A 21482-nucleotide genomic window follows, 5' to 3' on the forward strand; every position below is an offset into this window, starting at 1 on the left:
AAAATCTTTGTTTTCTTTTTCTTACAGCATCTTTTGATGCTGTATTAGTTCAGGCTGTAGCTATGAGACAGCTATATTGTATGAAGCTACTGAGCCATCTCTTTAGCTATTTCCCTTTTCCCCACAAAGCCATGGTTGTTCTCCATGTTCCTCATCGTTATCACAGGCCTCATGCTTTCCCAGATTCTTGTGGTCTGTCACTTGCTCAACAGGTTTCCCATTTTTCCTGCACAACTGGCTTTTCAGTCCAAGGAACTGTGAATTGCATTTCCCTTCTGTGAGTGAGCACAAAGGCATTGCTTTCATCTCACTCATTACAGCTCATGACAGATTGTTCTGGACTGCTTTCATACCAGTCTCCTGATCAAACAAAATATCCAACAAGGTAGATGTTGCACAGCACATCCTCTTGTGGTTCTTGGGGTGTTGCAGAGGATTTGGGGGCTCGTTAGAGTATAAGTCTCCAGTGATGACTGACATCTCACTGCTTTGCTACAAGTACAGCTTGAAATGAAACAGTGAAGACAAATTATAAAACAGGACCAAATTTGACAAGGAAACTCCACATTTACTTGGGCAACAATATTTTTAAAATGTTCTGGTTAGATTTCTTTGTGCTTCTCCTTGCCCTTATGTCAGTCTAATCTTCCTTGCTATTAAGTTACACTTCCGCTCATTTATTTTAAACGTTGCCCACACTGGCTTCGTCCAACCTGCCAACCTGTATCATCTCTAAAAAAGAGAGAAGTTCTGCAGCTGAAGTCTCTTGTGTGGCCAGCCCAGCATAGTTGTATTCTCCTTTACACCAGTGCTGTGGCTGGGTAAACAGAGATGTTCCCAGCGCCAAATGAGGAATCCTGAGTGGTATCAATTTTCAGTGCTCTGGCTGCCTGAAATGAAATATCTGTTAGTATGTTTACCATTACCAGTCCAACTTCTTCAGGCTGTATTGATTAAATTTTTGTACTGTAAAAATACCATTTTGAACCCCAGCGAAATCGATATAGAGTGAGGTTTTATATATATATAAATTGGATTTGGATCAGGAAGAAAATCTTCAGCAGATGAAAAATAAAGCTGGGTGAAAAAAGTGTGATAAAAGATCTCAGAAGGGGGGAAAGTTCCTCTGTCATTTCCCCAGCCTCTGTTGTATTTGCCCTCTAGACCTTTCTGTCTGTCCACTGATTACTTTTCTGCACAAATAAATTTTCAAGCAAATTGAGGCTTCCAGTTTCGAAAAGATACTTGTAAAGAGATGTAGGATTATCAGAAACTACCTTACAGGGCTTTTTAAATGCAATTGCATTCATATATTTTGTGGTACACGGTAGTGCTAATGGCAGCCTTCCTACTGGAGGCCAGAAGAGTTATTTATAGAGTACCTAATGCATCAAGAATAAGTTCAATGAGATGATGGTAGGATTACTTCCAGAAAGCAATTAAAACCACCACTTTATGGATAGTGAAACATTGTGAGTAACAATGAGGATACAGCATTTTAGTTCCAGTAGGTTTATTTTATATGTTGTGGCCTGTGGTAAGAAGATAAGAAAAGTAGTTAGGTAACTGCAAGGCAAGACACCAGAAAGGTTTTCTACATAGAATTTACAGTAGGAAGGTTTAAAATGAAGTCATGTTTGGGGAATTAAGAAGTTTTGGGGAAGTTTTGCCTTTGGTAGGTATAGTTGATAGTTGTGCAATAATTGTGTCTGACTTATCCCAAATAATAGTCAGGGCTTTGTGAAGTTTAGATCCCTCCCATTTATTTTCTGAATTACTGGCTATTCAGTAGTTCTTTTCTGCAACACTTGTCTCTCTGAGGAAGACCCAACCTCCTGAAATGCCTCTTTGCCTCCTGGTAGAACAGCTCTTAAGATAATACTGAGCAAAACATAAAGAGTGCCTGGGCCAGTCCTTTACTCAGGTTTCAGCTGTGCTGTTTTGTTTATTTTTTTTTTTTTTAATGCTAGTGAGACCACATAAAAGCTTCTTTTCTGGAATTACTAATTCATTTCATAACAAAACCCAGCGATCTACTGAAGAAAAAATAGAAACAGGTTATCAGTCATGAAATCATGCAGGAAAGGGGGTACTTAATATGAATTTAAGTGTTAGAAGACATCAAGAAGATGCAAGAAAAAAATGGTATTTGAGGGGCTAAGGCACGTTCATGCTTGTGTAATTCATGGAAAACTGTAAATAGTTGGAATATGTTTTGAACCTCTCTAACATCATTCAGAGCCAGAAATGAGGGCAGATGCAATTTAGAGTTGGACTTGTTTTCTCCTTAAGATTTTTTCCAAATAATTCTTCTTTGGCTTGACATAGTTTTGTATGCATGCTACAGTCTTGCTTCGTGACAGTGTCAGAAAGGATAAATATCAATAGCTGAATAAATTTAAGCATTCTAGTCTGATAACAGACTGTAATATAAAAGTGTTTCAGACAAATGTTTCAGGTCAGGTGAGATGAATCTCACTCTTTGAGTCTTTTGTTGGGATGGGCCACCATGTCCCACTTTAGGCAAGGACAGAATCTTCGGAAATGACTGTGAAAATTATTTTGGAGAGATATATGATAATAAATTCAATGCAATAGTTTTGCAGAAAGAATTGCTTTGAATTTATTCACACAACTGTAGCACATTGTTGTGGTAATGTGAAGTGACCTTTAATATATTTCCGTGTCAGATATTAGCATGCAATGCATGAAGAGAAGGATAAGGAATGTTGCAGCAAGAGAAACTCAGATTGAGAGAATATTTGTTTGTGAAGATGGTCTGATAGTGGTATGAATTGCCTGTCACAGTATTGTCCTGTTCTCTGTTGCTGGGAGCTTTTCAGGGATGCCAGGTATGATTTCATTTGAAACCATAATAGATGATCCTGTGAAGTCTTTTGCAGCTCTATTCTTTATAAATTTATGTTAAAATAGATCAGTCATTTGGGAATAATCTATCATATTGATTTATTTTTGGTGGTACTAAATTTCACATTAAGTTCTGTGGCAAGTTCCCATCACGTGTTCCTCAGTGGTGTGGAGGATAGGGAAGAGATGGGCACCATTGCTGCCTCTCCACACGGGAACATGATTTCAGTTTTTCAAAGGGAACATGTTCAGAAAACCTGGCAACTGACAGAGCAGGACTGTAGCATTAATGTTTTGAAGACATTTGCAAATCCCTTTGATTTTCACCTCAAGCTTGAAGAGCCAGTCCCACTGGACACTAGTATAACCCATGTAGTACTGCTGTGTTGCAGTAACACAAAAAAGCTGTCCCTTGCTTGATCATAGGTCACAGAATGGTTTGGGTTAGAAGATATCTTAAAGATGATCCAATTCCAGCTCCCCTGCCATGGGCAAGGGCATCATCTGCAAGACCAGGATGCTCCAAGTCCCATCCAGCCCGGCCTTGAACACTTCCAGGGATGGTTTATTGGCATAGCTGTGGCTAAGAATGTAAAAAATTACACACCTAACTAACATTCTGTGACACTGATGGGAAAGCTCAGATGCAGTTAATATCCAAATTGCCAAAGAAATTTATGTAAATTTGGAAAATAGGATAAGCTGTACCATAAAAATAACATCTCTTCTAGTACAGATATGTACAACTTGATGTCTGCATAAAAGCTCTACTGTGCACTCCTAGGTAACCTTCTTTAAGGGGAACAAATTTCCATTAGGTTTTAAAGAAAAAAAAAAGCTCAAGTTTTGAAACTCCTAAATCCTTACATTTTTGAACTCTCTTGTGGTGTAAAAAATTATATTAATAAAGGCAATTGCTGAAAATAAAAGCCAGAACAGTGTTGTCTCCAGGACACAGCAGGAAGGTAATTTAAAAAGCTCAGGAACATGTTGAAATTATCATGCAAACTTATTAAATGTAATGTATATTTAAATTGAAAAAACTTCTTTATTCAGTCTAGATAGGTTATTTTTTTGCTGCCTCTAGCAGTTAAGCTTATTGGGTAAAAGTCAGGGTAGATTAATTTCTAATCTTTATGGAAAACCTCTTATTAAAAAATGGATAGCAAAATTATTAATATAATATTGAAAGTTTAGACTATCTGTAAATCAAGACTGACCACTGAACAAAAGTATAATGAGTGTTTCGTAGTATTTGGCCACTTTTGTTTACATATAGTTTTGTATTCTTAACATGATTTTCTAGGAGTTATTTCTGACACATGTTGAATTAACATTAAAATCTTCCCTATCATTACAAATTATAAAATATTTAGCTTTAATTTCCCTTTTCATAACACATAAGTAGGAACTTATTATAAAACACATTTGAAAGAACTCATTGTTGACTTAGGTAATTAAAATGAAGAGTGTGGAGTGAATTTTTAATGCTTTTTAGATTAGTTCAGGAATGATCAACTATTTGTCTCCTCCTCAAGAATATGTACAAATAATGGTTCACAGCTCACATTTGCCTTTTTCCAAGAAATTAATGAGCATACAGAATTGAGGACATATCAGTAAAAATTCTAGACTGAACTGAACATTTTTTAAGTCTCTTCTTCATTAATTGGTGTGAGTCTAAGGACTTGGAATTTTAGATTTGATGCAAACTGTATTTGATGAAAGTCTGAGGGAAGCTGCTGGGGTCAGCTGAGGCCAGCCCCCGGCACTCTGCCAGCACAATGCTCACAGTGACTCTGCATGGCTGGGCTTTTTTCAACAACAAAATTAACTTTCCAGGCCTACATTTAGAGAACCTTGTTTGGATTTCAAAGTGTAAAGGTACAAAAACTGACACGGGGCCATGAATTACTGTGAATTTGGGTGACTTGGTGTCCTGGGAACCCTGAAAATTCCCATGTGCTGAGGAGTGGGTCTCAGCCACAGACCAGCCTGTAACCCAGATTGCTGCAACCCAGCTTGCTGTCCAGAGCTCAGGCAGGCAGGTCTATGTCCCACTAAAGCATGACACAGAGGAGTGGCAGGGCAGAGATGGGTTTATGTAAGCCTAAACACCAACATGGTGCAGGAGCTAAGGTATTGTGAGCGTGGCACTGTACATGGTAAGAATGAATGGCAATTAATGGAACAGCACAAGTAAAGGCTTGTGGTGTAATATCCCTGAGTCAACTAATCCAGACAGTACCTCTTGTCACCTGCCTCCCTTGTTACCTTACAGAAGTCATCTCTTTGCTCTTGTCCTTTGCATTTAGATGATGGCACAGCTTGTGGCTCCTCAGCAGGACAGTCTCTGTCCAGGCTGGGATTTGCATCTTTTCCCTCGTCCTGCCTGTATTGCTGCTTTGATCTCTCCTTGGGCTGATTTAGCTCAGCTAGCTGTCAGGTATTAACCCAGGAAAACAAACCAAATAATTATCTGACAGTTCCATGATCTAAAGCATCTCGCCAGTTTCCCATGCTAAGCGCTAGGCAGGGATCACAGAGCCACGAGATGGATGGAGAGGAGGAGCAGTGGAATACCTGTTTCAATCAGAGAAGACATTTTTGGCTGTCTCAGCTGCTTGCGCTGACCCACAGCTCAAAGCCCTTCCCCACTGTGCTGGCTCTGCTGCATTTTGTGGTGCTTCTGTGTCCTGTAGGACCAACTGCTTTGAAAGGAGGAATATGCTCCAGTCATGTCTGACTTGCTGTCCAACTTCATTTCTGTGTGAATTTTTGCCACATCAGCTTTATTTGAAGCTATTTACCTAGTTAAAGTTACTGTGTAATTTCCCATTGCAGTTGGTCCCTGAGCACTCACTGGAGTATCTCATTTTGTCCAGTCTCTGGCAGAAACCCTCAATACTACAAACACAAATGCTAATGTGGCTCACTGCTACATAAAGGTTTCTGGGCTTGTTTATCTGCAGGAGGAGTTAAGAAATAGTTTTGCATTTAAAAGCAGGACAACCTGAACTGATAATCCTTTTTTTGATCTTAGTTGTCTGAATTAGCTGTGGATTAAAGCTGCATGTTTTACCACAGCATTAATAGGATGACATTAGGCTTGATTTGCCTTTCTTTGCATGAGAAGTCTGTGGAGAATCTTGGATTTGCTTGGCAGAAGAATACATTATCATGGTAAACAGCACTTCTGAAGGCTTATGAAATCACCAAAAAGAAAGTCTCATGGTTGCCTCAGTGATGACAAAGTGTGAATTAGCTGAACTGCAGGTCAGCTAGGGTAGCTGAGGAAAGTGTCTGATCCAAACTAAGAAACCTCATTTTGTTACATCTGGTGCTTACAGAATTGGGTTTGGTTTTCATTAAAGAACATTTAGAATCAATAGTTTGGGGAAAAATATAATTTTTAGAAGGAAATGCAAGAACTAGGTATGTAATTCCAAGTATGCTCTTGTGTTGGAAAACAGAACAAGAAAAAGAAGCCTTATGAGTGAAGACTGTATGTATTGATCTAGGATATTTTTTAATAAGATAGGTAATCTAGAATCTCCACTTCATTAAAGATTAGGACCTTAAGTTGTGTTTAAACATTGTATTCCATGTGTAGGGAAAACAGTGGGAAACTTTCTAACACATTAAGGTCTGTTTAATTTTTTAGTTTTAAAAGGGAAATGTGTGCAAGATCTGTTCCTGTGGTAGGAATGTGTCTACATTGCCTTCAGCTCCATGCTGTTATTTCTTTTGTTTGTTTGGAAGATGAGTTTGTCATGATTAGATTGTGCAGGGTAGACAGACATGGGGTGCAGCCATGCATGCCATGTGTGGGAATGTGTTCAAGGTTTTCCACAGCTGGTTCTTGGATCTGTCTACAGGCAGAGAAGAGGCAGGAGCTGCTAGCACTGCTGACGGGGTCAGAAGTTCTATGTATTGCTTTGTTTACCCACTTCAGCCATTGCCATTTCTGTATTTCAGTCCCAAAGCTGCAAAAATCTGTGTAGTAGAATGTCAATCCAGAGGGTCAAAAAGACCACCAGTTCCACTTACCTCAGTATATTGTAAACTACACAATATTTCTTAATATCCTCTTAACAATCTTTGCCACTTTAAGTAAAATATCAAAAACAATAATTATAATGAACTAGAGGGAGATCAGGGGAGATCAAACACGTCCCTCTAGCAGCCTAAATTCTTAAAGTATTTTCTAGATTTAACTTTAGGAGTAGGCTGGTGCCCAAGCTGGAACAATAGGTTCAAATAAAATCAGTGATCCTCTGCTAGTCTGCTTGGGGAGTGCTTGGGGATGCTTTCGTGATCTGGTGGGATCAATTTACTTCCTAAACATAGGAGCAAGTATTTGGACATCTTCAGTACCAATGGAATAAGAAAGCAAGTCCTCCTGTAGTCCTCCAAGTGACCTCCCAAGTTTCCAAGGAACAAACAAGTAACAAAACAAAAGAGCCAAGACAAATTATGCAGCAAGGGGGAAGAAAACCTTTCCAGTACCTGCAGGCAGGCAGTCCAAGGCATGAAGCAGTAGATGAATACATGATCAGCAGGCAGCAATCAAGACTTTCTAAGGTATAATGCCCAGACTCAGCGCAGTTTTTCATTTTGATATAGCAGAGCAGTCTCTTTTCTTGTCTTACATATTGTTTTCAGGAATATCATAGAATCATATCATCAGATAATTATTTTTATCTTGTACTCCAGTACAACACAACTCCTTGTCTGAATATTAAATATTATTATTTTCTATATAGCTGATTTTGACTTCCTAAGGACAGTACTTTGCAGTTGCTTTTACTGAATTTTATGTGATGTTCTTTATCATGCCTTCTGCTTCTGAATTTGAGATGGACAATGCTCTTGCAGTTTGTCACTCACTCATCCTTTTGATTGTGCATTGTGCTGTTACCCTGGCTATTAACAAAAATAAGGACTAAGCTCTCACTCAAGACAGAGCCCAGCATGTCTTTCATGTCACTGTGCTGTTCCAGCTCTGTGCTGCTTTTTCCTTTGTGTTAAAATGATTGGAAGATAAGATTTCAATTTAAACTTTAAAAACTTTTCTTGGTATGTAAGTGACAGCATTTGTCACTACAAATGCGTTTAAGGATGTTTATATACAATAGTTCCAAGATCTAAATGATCATTGTTTAAAATCTGCCAAGGGAAAAATTCTTCCACAACTAAATATGTACCTCTGACATTTGAAATCAGAGCAGACACTAATGTTTGGCTTATACATTAAGTGCAATCAGCTGCTTTCCGAGAGGAAGAAGGAAGAGACATTTCTGTAGCAGGTTAATTGCAGGATAACAAGCAAATTCTGTGTCTTTACAATAAGTATTCTAAATAAATTCAAACTACATGGAACCTTTCTATAATGAAACCATTCTTTTCACAGAACAGCTTTAGTATACATAGAAGTAGAATTGCAATTAGCGTATGGTGATGTATTGAAACAATTCAGGACTTTCATACCACTTCACAATCAGGGCTGTTCTACAGTGCCCAGGTAGAGAAATTCTTCCGAGGGCAATGAAGGAGATATTATTTGAAACAGCTTTCCTGGTTTTTTAGCAGTTGACTCATGAAGGTCAGGAAGGAAAAAAAAGTCTGAATTCTTGAAAGTCATTTCAAGAACTAGTCATGTAATGTTACATGCTGCTGTCAGAGTGCTTGCCTCGTCTCCTTTTCTGGTGGCTCTCTGTACTGCAAGTGAAGGCCTTTTTGTCATCCCTAAAAACATTTTAATATCTAAAAGATTGGTTTGCTTATATATATTTTATGTGCTACTTTATCCTTTAATTCAGTTCACAATATTTGAGTTTGTAAGAGATTTTAGAATTGAGTCTCAGAAGAATTAGTCAAAGGATACGGACTTCTTCGTGCCGTTGTTTGTCTGCTTCAGACTTATTACTCTGCCCTCTGCAAAGCCATCATTTGCAGTCCCCACCCCAAAAAAATAAATGATCTGACAACTGCTAAAGAAGGAGGGAACCAGATTGCTTAAGGTCTGTAATGAGTGATAAAATCCCATGTTTGATCCAGCTGATGAGTGATATTCATACAGAAGTGAATTAGTCTTGATGCAAAGTTGATTTGCAGTATGACAGTGCTGTTCCACGTGGTGTACTTTTGTTTTTCTGTGCAGAGCTCTGTACCCTGGACTGTGGCAGCCACGGTGTCTGCTCCAGAGGGATATGCCAGTGTGAAGAGGGCTGGGTGGGACCCACCTGTGAAGAACGGACCTGCCACTCCCACTGTGCCGAGCACGGGCAGTGCAAGGATGGGAAGTGTGAGTGCAGCCCAGGATGGGAAGGGGACCACTGCACCATTGGTAAGGGGCTTTTCTACCTCAAGAAATGAAATACATAAAATCTTAATCCAGTCCTACACAGATTGCCATCATTCTGATTGAAATCTATTTGGAAAAGCAGAACTCAGAGTCCAGGCAGGTGTAAAAAAGGTGCCTCTGCACTCTGTCCCACAGAACAGCAATGTGGCACAGCTTTCTGTATAGAGGAAATAACAGATTAATTAATTAAAAAAAAAAAACCACAGAAAGGAAAGATAGCTCAGTCCTAACTTATCTTTGGGATGTGTTCATATGTGAATTTGTAGTCAGGAAAGAAAAAAATGTTTAAAAAGTAGAAGGTGTGAGACTAAGCTATTATTTACCTAATGTAATTCTTGCATTAAATCTCTTGCCTTTCTGTCTGAGGATTTACATATTTTACTTACTGCTAATGGTGTTTTTCCTAGAGCTGACTGCTAACAATATTCCTAATAAGGTAAAGCTTTCAGATCTTTTTAGAAGTCATTAGTCTACTCTAAAAAATGTAATAGTTATATTTTTAATGAAATTCAACAGTTTTTTGCAAAGTCTAAGACTGTTTCTCCCTAAAACGTCCCAAAGTGAGATTATTATCTAATTTTCAGAGATGAGCAGCGTAAGGTCTCACATTTATTTCTTGAAAAAAATTCTAGAATGTGTTATCTTTATCTGGAGTATTTTAATATAATTCATTCTCTGGCTCTGGAATTCACTAAATCAGATTCGCTAAATCAAGAATTAGGTTTGTGATGGAAGAACAGCCTAATTTTCTGAAGATTGTTTAGAGCAAATCCAGTGAAGGACCAAAATACTTAAAAACATAAAAAGACCTGCTGATCACATTGTAGGCAGTGCCAGGTGTGGTCCCTGCACGCTTGTCATCAAATGGAGAACGATCACAAACACAGTGCTCTGGTCACAGCAGCAGGAATAGATCTGCCTGCAGGAAGAGGGAGACATTTTATATCTAACCCCCAGGTGTCAAGCCATAAGCAAATGTATTTTCATTTGGTACAGAAGTTTGATCCATCTCAGTTTTGTTCTTTTCTTTTTTAAGCTCACTACTTAGATGCTGTTCAAGGTAAGTTTTTCATATCAGCATTCCAAAAAAATAATGAAAATATACAAAAGTATTGGGAATGGAGTGTTTTCTGTTACTCATTTTGTTTGAGCTTCTGTACTGCTAGATTCCCAGAATAGATGACACATTTGTTTATGGAGATATATATAGATATATATGCACACACAGAGATTGACTGCAGAAAATGCAGTTTTTAATATGTGCTCAACTCATTTGCAAAGTTCTACCAATGTAAGCGTGTTTTACAGGGCCATCTGATGTGCTGTGCAAATCCATTTTTTGCTCTTGTTTACCATCCAAAGTAATGCCAGAGCTGAGAACTTGCTAAAAAGTTTGTGTTGATACTGTCTCCCATAAGAAGTAAAAAAAGTATTCTTTTGTCAATTATGCTTGAAGTAAGTTTCTTTTGGTAGAGCAGTAATCTTGTTTTCTAAAGCTGTCTGTGCCAGATGTGATCTAGTTCTCTTCAGATCATTTGATACAAGAGTTATATTTGATGTTGCTTTGTGTCTGGTGCTGTTCATTTGACCCCCGTGTCTCGCCGCAGGTCAGTGTGAGCGCCTTCCCCAGGGTGGCAGCAGTCCCTCTGCCTGGCCCACGCCAGGCAGAGCAGTGGTGCACAGCCCCTGCCAAAAATGCTGCTCACTGAAATACCAAACTAGCCATTCGTTCAGAAAGATCTCAGTGCTTCTTTTCTGTTTCGTGTTTTATTTCTTTGGAATTAGATAATAATAAAAGCACGTAACCATTCATTTTATTGCATTTTTAGACTTAGAGGGTATACATAGTACACAGTAGCATACACAGCAGCAAAATATAACCATGTACAAGAAATTAATTAACTCAGCAGGACAGTGACTGAAAGTGGAAAAACATCCACATTACCCAAAAGAGCTCTCACATCCTGCCCTTTCCCCCAACTCCCTGAAAGAGGTTTTTATTGTATCTCTGATGGTTGCCAAGTTCATGTTGTTTTGGAATAGCATCTTCCATAACTCAGTGTGAGAAAATTGTGCCACCCATCTCCAGTTTTTCTGAGCAAGAGTCAGACTCTCAGATTCCTCTGTTTGCAGATGTGATTTTTAAACTGAACCAAGGGTGAGAAGGAGGGAGATCATGTGTCTCATGTAAAGTTACCAGGAAATGTGCTGCATGTGGGGCTGTGAATCACAGCCTGACAGACCAGACGCTCTGACTGGCTCCTCCAAACTCAATTTGGAGCATCTTGGGGCTGTCAGGCACTGATTCTTTCCTCCTCAAAAAAACCCTCTCTCTGATAACACCTATGTGTTGATGATCAGTATCAGGTGCACAGGGGCTTTCAGACCCTGCATGTCCATCCTGGCCAAAAGAAAGGAGCCAGCTTAGAAGTGATGCCGCTCACTCTGTCAAACTTGCTGCCGAGCTTTATCCATTGTCCTTTGGCTCCATGTGTGACATGGTGAGGATCTGACAAATGTCTGAGCTGGCACTGCACTATGCAAGCAGATGGACATGAGTGTACACATCCAAGAGACTGTTCCTGTCTCACTCTTACAGGCAGGAAATCTACATGTGAATGTCCAAATTACTATTGATTCAGAGCTTGCAAGTCTATAATCAAGAGGATGCTACAGTCCTTGGTCCAGTTTTGATCTAGAATCAGCACCACCACCAAAGGGCATGTGCTGGTCCTGTTGGAATCAGCTATAAAGGAAGAAAGTGGAACAGGAAGGCAGTGCTCCCTCAATTGCCTTCTGTGGAAAGAGTGTGTTGTAGCATAAATCAAATTGGCTTTTTCTCAGTCAGATGAGTATTTATGAACAGAATAAAAAGGTCACTTCCACTCCCTGCAATGTGTAGGATTATGTCCACAGATGCCAGTTTGTCATTTAGACAATATTTTCCATGTGTATCTCTCATATAAATCTTGATATGTGTGTGTGATATTGTTAGTGAACTACAGTTTATTTTTCAATAGAGAAAGAGATGGACATGACTTCAGAACTTTATAGCATGACTTTACTCACTTTTTTTCCTGTGCACAAAATATTAAACACTAAAAAAATCCTCATTGTTCACTGAGAAACTACTTTTAGGCAAGCAAAGGGAAGGACAGAGTTGGGAATTTTTCCATATTTGGCCAGAAATGTAAGTGGCTCCCAAGCTGTGATCGTTTGAAGGCGGTGCTAGAAGTAAGAATGTTAATGAATAATTGCAACTGCAAAATTGAAAATATCCCTTCATGAAGGCTTTTTTTTTTCACACTTTCTGTTTTAGATGGTTGCCCAGGTCTCTGTTATGGAAATGGGAGGTGCACTCTTGATCAGAATGGGTGGCACTGTGTTTGTCAAGTGGGCTGGAGTGGCTCGGGATGTAACGTTGTCATGGAAATGGTGTGTGCAGATAACCTGGACAATGATGGAGGTATGATACATAATTCATGTGTCTCTGTTTATCTGTCACATCCTTGACTGCCATTTAAATCCATAGTTTTGGTGTATGCTTGCCTTTTTATCACAAAATGCCAATGTTTGTCTGTTTGCTCAAGACAGTTGTTCCACTGACTTCATCTGAAGTAGCACAGTGAGGGAACAGACCCTTGTGCTGGATGCTACTGAAGGCAGAAAATATCTGTGGCCATATTTACCATCCCAGTATTTGCTTTTTTCTCATAAAAAGCAAAACAAAACAAAAGTGTAATAGATAATTTCCTGTATCTCCTTTCTATTCTTCCTCATAATTCTGTCAGTCTTTCAGAAAAAACAGCCAAGAGATATCCAAATGGAAAAAACCTCCGTGCCTGTCAAAACGCATCCAGTTAGTCTTCTATTATTATTAATTTAATATATTTGCAGCATAAACTGCACATTTGCAGTTGCTTTTAACATTAGTCTCTCTTAATATTTCTACTGAGACACAGCACATGTTCTTGCAATTATCTACTTTTGAAGGACTGTTGGGGAAACTAGTGTAGAAAGTGTGCAGAAGAGATTTTGGAAAGTACTGTAAAAAGAGCCCTGTACTGAAATAATAATTTGCTCCTTTTTATCAGTTGAACCAAGGGCATTTGGCACTAGATGCTCCCCTCAGTTCTCTGTGATCTTGATTTCATTCTAAGGTTGCATAAGTTTTAGGTTTGCTGGGGAAAACGTAGTTCTTTCATACATTGGTCTCTGCTTTCTTTCCAATATTAGTTTGTTCTAATACAAGAGCTGGAACCTTTTTTTTTTTTAAAGAAGAAACATCCACCTCTATTTCAAACTTGCCAGTGGAAGAGAAGCCACAATATTCCTGAATGGTTTCTCTCAGAGTTAATTTTTCCTATCTGTTTTAGGAATACTTATTTACTGAACAGTCAAGGACTTCTGCTTTTCTCTCCTTCACCTGTTACCACCCTTTACCGTGTACTTGTCCCATCCTCAGAGCTGTGCAGCTTTCTCATCCAGAGAGTGGATTCAAGGCCAGGTTGGATGAGGCTTTGAGAAACCTGCAACAGTGCAAGATGTCCCTCCCCACAGCAGGCAGTTGGAACAAGGTGATCTTTAAGGTCCCTTCCAACCCATACAGTTCTATGATTTTATGATCAGCCCCAAACATGGTAATTTTTTTTTCTTAGATTGCACATGGAGATGTATTAAAATGCATATTATCTTATTGTGTCACACCTAAAGACCATATCAGTGTCCTGGGTGAGATCTTACACTTGACTGTAGAGGCAAACCTTGGATGATGATTGTCTGTTTTCTTCTAGGTCATTGATAAATTAAGCCTGATGTAGGTCCAAGAACTGAGGTCACTGTGGGACCTCAATAGAAACGTTCTGACTCAGTGATGATTCCTCATTTACAGATATATTTTGAGACCTTCTGATTTTGTATCCTGTGGGCTCTAAGACCCTGCTGTCCTTTGGCAAAGGCTTCCTCATTTCTGAACCCTATTCAAAATCGCCTTAGTCCTCTCATATCCTTCCTTTTCCACTTTATTTCCAAGAGGTCCAAGAGCCCTGTCTCTGCCCACTGTCTGTGCTCTCCTGCACTAGTGTGTGTCCCTGTCACACAAGGTCCCACAGCTGGCATCCCTGCCCCCCTGTGCTCTCCCATCTGTCACTGCTCTCCCCCGCTGTCCGAGCCACTGACTCACCCGCCTGCACTCTTAAATCTGCCCACTAAAACCCTGCTTAGCTTATAATGTATGGAAAGCATTTTCTGATACACTCTGTGAACTGGCTCTGTATAAACTGCCCTGTACTGTGATTTTGGGTGCTTTATATTCTGCAATAACAGTGAGTTATTGGAAGAGTTGGCACTTTTAACTCTAAATCTCCTTGAATTTGTCAGTTTAAGGCAGACACTTCACATCATTTCACTGCAGGTTTTAAAAGCAATTTTCTTTTCCCTTTTTAATGGGAACATAACATGGACTAGGACAGCTCTGTTGACATTAAAATTAGAGATAAGTGCAGAGAGAAATATTTAATTAATCTGACTACTACAGATGGGCTAAATGTAATTAAGTTTTCTTCACAATTTCCTATAAGAAAAGAAAATTATATCTACATATTATAACCACTTATCTTTATATATATATGAAGTTTGTATGACCTGATTTGGCATAAGTATAAATTAGAAAAATTCCCCTAAAGTCATTGGAGTTATACCAGTGTTGGATGAAATCAGAAGCTGTGTGTTTCAGGGTTTGTATACCAATACAACAGCAAAAGCAGGCATTGGGAAGGAGGTGTGACATTACCTCTTAAGTCTTGTTTGCTGGGAGGTTGAGCATTAGACTGTGAGAATATTATGATGACATAGCAAGTTTCCATCCATCAAGTTACACACCTGGAGTAGGTTCATCAGGATGGAAGTTATTAGTATTTTCACCTGAAGCTGAGGTGAGTTAAGAGCTTGCACTCAGGTGAGTTAAACAGCTGACAGGTGGTAGCTTCCTAAGGCCTTAGGATTTGATCACAGTCAGTGATATGTAGCCCAAGAGATAATTAAGTGCCCTTGTATAGGCCAAAGCATGGAATTCTCACCTAGCAAAGGTCTTAATCATTCCAGTTGTGTTTAAATCAAACATTTATATCTCACTCATATTGGGCTTCAAGTTCATGAGGAGGAGGTCACCACCAAAGAACAAAGCTGTAGTAAAGTTCAGCAATTATAATTTCAAACAAACTCTAATTTTAGGACTTAGATAAAGGGATAATTTTGCGCAGTTTTAAGTTATTTTTTCAGTTAATTTGTCACATAGTACTTTCGGGGATGGAAAACCTGAAATTTTTATCATTTAAAACTACACTTAGAGACACGGTAAAAAAAATGCAGGTGAGTCCCAACTATAACGGTTCAATAATGTCATTTAATTGGCATGAGGAAGAGTTAGTGTTGTTGTTTACCCTGTATTAAGAGCACAAAAGCTTTGGGGGGGGGGGGGGGTAAGTCTTGAATTCATTTTTTAAGGACTGATATGATCATATAAAGAAAAGCCATAAGCATATTCACAGGCTTCCTGGTCCTGCAGCCACTGAAGCACCAAGATCCCTTCAGTGCAGTTACTGCTGGAGTAAGATAAAACACGTGTGGAACTATTCTCGGGGGCAGGGAAAGTACAATTTCTTTTAGAGCCCCATTAGGATTCACTGCACTTGTTCCCTGGCTGTACCAGAACTGCCTTTCCCATTCCAGCTCATAACTCTCTGTTAGCTTTTTCCTGCTCGCAGACTTAAGGGCATGTTTACCTGTTCAAATATCACTACAAATATCAGTGGAAAGGTCTTAGCATTATAACAGATGCACGATGGCATGGTTTGCACTTGCTCTCATGGAGTGCTTCTGCAGTCTGTTAGCAGTGCGATGTCCATTAAAAAATGCTAAGGAGTCAAGCAGGTGTCCTTTGCAGTGGGGCCTTTCCCTCACTGTGGCTTCCCTCAGCATAATTCCCCATTCCTTATCCTCCTTCTTTCACTGTCTCAACTGACATGATTTCAGTTTATTAAGATGGCCATTCAGCTCACTGAGCAGGTCGTTTCCTCATGTCCTGCCACTAATTTAGATTCACTGGAAGCTCCAGTAGCTCCAGAAGATCTCTAGAAGGCTCTGCTGAGCTCTTTGCAGGCAAGGTGCCTGTGTCTTGGGGCAGGAGGCAGAACACACTGCTGAGATGTGGGGACACACAGGGCACTGGGGGGTCACACCAGGGGTGTGACACCAGGGGTGACTCAGGGGTCACACCACACTCAGTTGTAGCCAAGCTACAATTTGCTTGGTTTTTGGACATACACTTACCCAGCTGCTGCACAAACAGGTCTTTGTCTCAAGCTGAAAGTTGCAGCCTGTCACTCCCATTAGTTTCTTTGATACAGATCTCTTTTAAATTTGCCTGCCTCTCCTTTTATCATTTGCCTTTCATGAATCAATCTTGCCTGTTTGTTTTTAAGGAAAGTGCTGTTTACTACAAGCTTTGAATTCTTTTCCAAATATGCCTTCAGTCACTTCAGACAGTTATTGTAGCATTCTCCAAGCTTTTCCAAGCACAAAGAAATATATGACTCAGCATAGCCTTGGGTTGATAACCAGTGCTGCTAAAATATTGATGTATTTCTGACCCGTCCATTGGCGTTTTAATAACCTATCCATCACAGAGATATTGAGTCCATATATAAGTAATATGCTATTATTACCCAATATAAATAATACTGATGGGAATGGTTTTCATTGTTGCTGAGCAGCGAGGACTCTCTAGGGATACTTAGAGTTTCTGAAAACCCTGATATATTCATATTGTCCCGAGTGTGGAAGACCAAACATTGCTGCTACTCAGTGGGTAAAGCACTCACAGCCTTTCCATAGGTACACTGATGGGTTTCCTTATATAAACACCAGTGTTCCCAGTTAACAGCCTCACTGTCTGCTGCCTGCTATGTATTATGGATACAATTTGGGCACTTTGAATTAATGCATATGAATAAGCATTAGAGACTCTTGACAGTTGCTGCTGCTGCTGCTTCGTCTCTTCTGAAGTTCTTCTTTGATTCTGTTTGCTTAGATTCCTGGCAACACTAATTAGACTGAACTGAGCCTATGGTGAATAAAGTCAGCACAGGCAATATTTAAGGAGACACTTAAATACCATTTTTTACTTTCTGTGAAAATGTTCTGAACATAGATCTCACAGCTCCATCTCTGGCTTGCCCTCACTGGGATCAGTATAGACGGAGCAGGAGTGCACTGATACACACACATCCTCTGGGTAGCTCTGCAGCAGTGAAAATGAAAGTTATTGGTACTTACAGAATTATAGAATATCCTGAGTTGAACAGGACCCACAAGCATCATCCAAGTGTGGCTCCTGACCCTGCACAGAACAGCCCCAAAAATCACACCATGTATCTGAGAGTGTTATCCAAACGCTTCTTGAACTCTGTCAGGTTTTGTGCTGTGACAGCTTTCCAGGAAAGCCTGTTCCAGTACCCTACACCCTCTGGGTGAAGAACCTTTTCCTAATATCCAACCTAAACCTCCCCTGACACGGCTTCATAGTGTTCCCCCAAGTCACCAGAGAGGAGAGATCAGTGCCTGTCCCTCTGCAGGTGTTGAAGACCACAATGAGGTCTTCCTCAGTCTCCTCCAGGCTGAACAAGCCAAGTGGCCTCTGATGTTCCTCTTAGGGCTTCCCCTAGATGGCTTTCACCATCTTCATAGCTCTGCTCTGGACATTGTCTAATGGCTTTATATCTTATGTCGTGGTGCCCAAAACTGAGCACGACGTATTTAATCTAGAGATTAGATTTTCATGTCACTGAGCAAGTGCATCATTAGGATGTCTTTGTGAGCCTGTCTGCATACATGTTCATGCACCATATAAGCATCTACACCACTTCTTGTAGTATTCTGCATTTGACATTACCATAAAACTTCAAATTTATTTGTTTACATTAACCAGGTAGTTAATTTCAGTACATCTTCTGCATGTGTGAAAAAAGATTGAAAGGGTGAGAGCTCTGCTCATTTAATGAACTTTTAAGCAAAAGAATAGCAATTGTAAGTTTTATTGCTAGTTATGTTTTCCTCACCAGAACTTAATGATAGTGGATGGTTTATTAAAATAACTAACATCAGCAACATGGGAGGTAGAGTCTGATTGAATTTTTCATTTTCATAGCCAGTTAATAAAGTGTCTCAGTGGTTTAATAGAAAATAAGCTGCTGTGCAAGTTGTGTTCTTCACTGGTGAGGTGGGGAAGCCACCACTGCTGGTGTGAGCCACTGTTCTTTGTCCCCTTACCAGTGTCCCCATGCAGCGCCTCTTTATTGTCTTTAGGTGCTCCTGAAATTGTATCTAGAAAATTTGTACCAATTATGAATATAGATCCATTTTCAGGAACATGAGTTATTGTGATATTGCCATATTTGTGCTCATGAATTGCAAGTACTACAAGGCTGGATGAGAAGAATAGAGATGCTGGGATTTGAAAAGTAGGTGACAGAGGTGTTTGTATCAGACACAGAAGATATGACTTGTTCAATGTTCTTGCAATTAACTTAGAGCTGACAAAATGCCTTTTTCATTTCCAACTGTTATTTTATTTTAATGATAACACAAGTATTCTGCAGCACGTGGAGAGCTCAAATGCAAAACATATGAAATGCACTCACTGTGCAGCATTTTGCCAGACATAGAAAGTAGAGAGATATATATTGCTGGAAAGTAGCCAGTGGAGAGGTAGGTCCATAGCCACAGGTCCATTGCCAACTTTTCTGGCTGCTGAAGGTGATGCCTGTAGAAGAGAGATTGCTGCCCAATGTGTACATCAGAAAATGTGCTGTACCAAGCACAACATGAACCTTCTCTGACTGCAGCAGAAGCATAGCTGAGGAAGTAATTTCACACTTGTGACATCCCTTCCATCATATTGAATAAGGAATATATATATATATAAAAAAAACTGTATAAGCAAGAAAATGTATTTTGTTTGATGGAAAACTTTGTGTGATTCCATTGACACACACTCCTGACCCAATAAATATTAATATCATTCCTTATAGAAGGCTTCCTGAAAAAATCTATTCCCCAGCAAAGGAATGGGAAAATCTTGTCCTAGTTCTGTGATCTATTGCAGCGCAGATAGGAGCGCTGTGACTGAAAACAGAGAAACTTGTTTTGGCATGCTCTGCCTTCTCTTTGAGGTTGTTTAAATTATTGAAGAGTACTATGAAGTGCTTTCTATCCTGAAGTCGATCTTTGTGAATTCTGTTTTAGCAGTAATATTAAACATATTTTAATTTTCTAATTCACTTTCAAAACAAAAACCCCAGTTCATCATTGTCCTTGCATACAAAAGAAGGTACCTGGAGGATGGGAAGCCATAATCTCAGACTCATCAAAATGTAAATCACTTCATTATATAAATCTGTACTGTGAATGTGCCTGCCTTTCATATAAAATAAATTTTAAAAATGCTAATAACAAACCAAAACCATTTACACATCTGTAATACATTTTAGTCTGCACCTACACTGTGATGCACTTTGGGGTAATTGACAGTAAAAACTTCATTGTACAGGGTTCTCCTGCTGTATGAATTACAGTGTTTGCTGTTTGTAGTTGTTTGTTCATACTCCTGACTGTTGTCTCCTGAGATATAAAAGAAACCCTGCTGATTTACTAACACTGTGAGCTTTTTAATACTTGGTCCCTGATAGGGAAATTTAACTAAAATTGTGACCATTGGTTGAGAACTGACTAATGTACTTGTAGCACTTTGAAGTGAATGGATTTGACAATATAGTTTATAAACAAGATTTATATGGCATTTTTTTTTCTGGGTTATTCTCCTGAATTAAAAATCTCATTTCAAATAGGATTGGCTTGTTGAAAATTTTATCCTCACATGCACTTACTAATACAATCTGCATTATCACAACCTGCTTCCATATGTAGCTTGTGATTCTGTACCAGCCTGGTTTACCTGGTCCATTTTGATGGATATTGTGCTAAATGATAGGAGTTTTCTTTCAAGGTCTTAGATTTGGATTTTCTTAATTTTTTTTTCTTTTAAATTGTTTCATTTAAAACCAATGTCTTGAATGAGTCTAAAGTGGAACAAAGATTTTGTTTTGGTTTAGGAGTTCCCTGTTTACCCTGAAACATATGTTTTGTTATTTTACTTCTTCACAAAATTATAAAAATATTTTTCAGTTCTATGTAAGTCGGTTTCTCTTCTAAATTTTTGTTGATTGTTTGGAGAAAAGCTGGAAGAGACAATTATAGTTAATTATCCTAAAATACACATGGTAGTCTGAAACAAATACATGGTTTTAAGCATCCACAGAGAAGCTGCTACTTCTGCCTTACTGCCCATGAAGCATCTTCTCTGAGCCTAACATGTGTCTTCTCTTTCATTCTACATGGTTGTGAGAGGAGATTGAAATAAATTCCCATCTGATCAATCAAAATACTTTTTATTAAACGCACGATGAGAGAGAAAAAGAACCCCTGAATGATGGTCTGTGACCTAGAACGCTTCTCCTTTGTATTAATACTGATTTTTTGTGTAGGAGTTTCTTTCTCTGATGACTCTGTAGCCTTTGTTGCCTGTAAGCTGTTCCTGCTGAATGCGGCACTTCATACTTTTGTAGCGGTGTTAGGACACACACCAGTCTCAAAATGGCTCGTTCAGATGTGCTCCTGGGACTTCACAGCCTCCTAATGGGGAACCCTCCCTGTTGTAGCCCTGGGAGGCTGAAGAGGCAAATGAAACCAGGTGCAAGTAATTCAAACCAAAATAACTCCATTAGCAGAACCTGGAAGAGTTTATAAGGCAGTTATGTTGCTGACAAGAAAGCTGCAAAGAAAAGAGGAAAATTGAGTCTGACTGGAAGATGGAAAACTGCTTTCCCTTTCCTTGGTTTCTTTTTGTGTACAGCCTGAATGCGCTGTATTGGTGACCAGGTATGTAAGCTCTTGACCAAAGCAGAGGAAAATGGGGACTCTGTTAGAAAACACAAAATAGTTAAGTGTTACTTTTGTAGCTATTTCCTTCGTATTCTAATATTTCTGTGACCTTTCACTTTTATTTCTTATATAAATGAATTGGGTCAGCTCACTTCCCACATCTAATAGCTTGTTGACAAGGAAAAAATTAATCAGAATTGCTAGTGTGGAATAAATTACTCCAAAATAGCTTCCCCATGGATACTGTTAT

The 21482-nt window shown here is 39.2% G+C and overlaps 1 protein-coding gene across 1 annotated transcript in view; it reads left to right on the forward strand.

Moving 5' to 3' along the window:
• TENM1 (teneurin transmembrane protein 1) overlaps window positions 1–21482 on the forward strand; it is a 304289-nt gene that overhangs the window by 200855 nt on the left and 81952 nt on the right. Inside the window, exons 12-14 of the mRNA XM_053955867.1 lie at window positions 9032–9217; window positions 10272–10295; window positions 12555–12701. Of these exons, the coding sequence (XP_053811842.1) occupies window positions 9032–9217; window positions 10272–10295; window positions 12555–12701 (357 nt within the window). The remainder of the gene's footprint in view (window positions 1–9031; window positions 9218–10271; window positions 10296–12554; window positions 12702–21482) is intronic.

The sequence above is a fragment of the Vidua chalybeata genome, chromosome 14 (genome assembly GCF_026979565.1).
Source record: "Vidua chalybeata isolate OUT-0048 chromosome 14, bVidCha1 merged haplotype, whole genome shotgun sequence".
Lineage (NCBI taxonomy): Eukaryota > Metazoa > Chordata > Aves > Passeriformes > Viduidae > Vidua > Vidua chalybeata.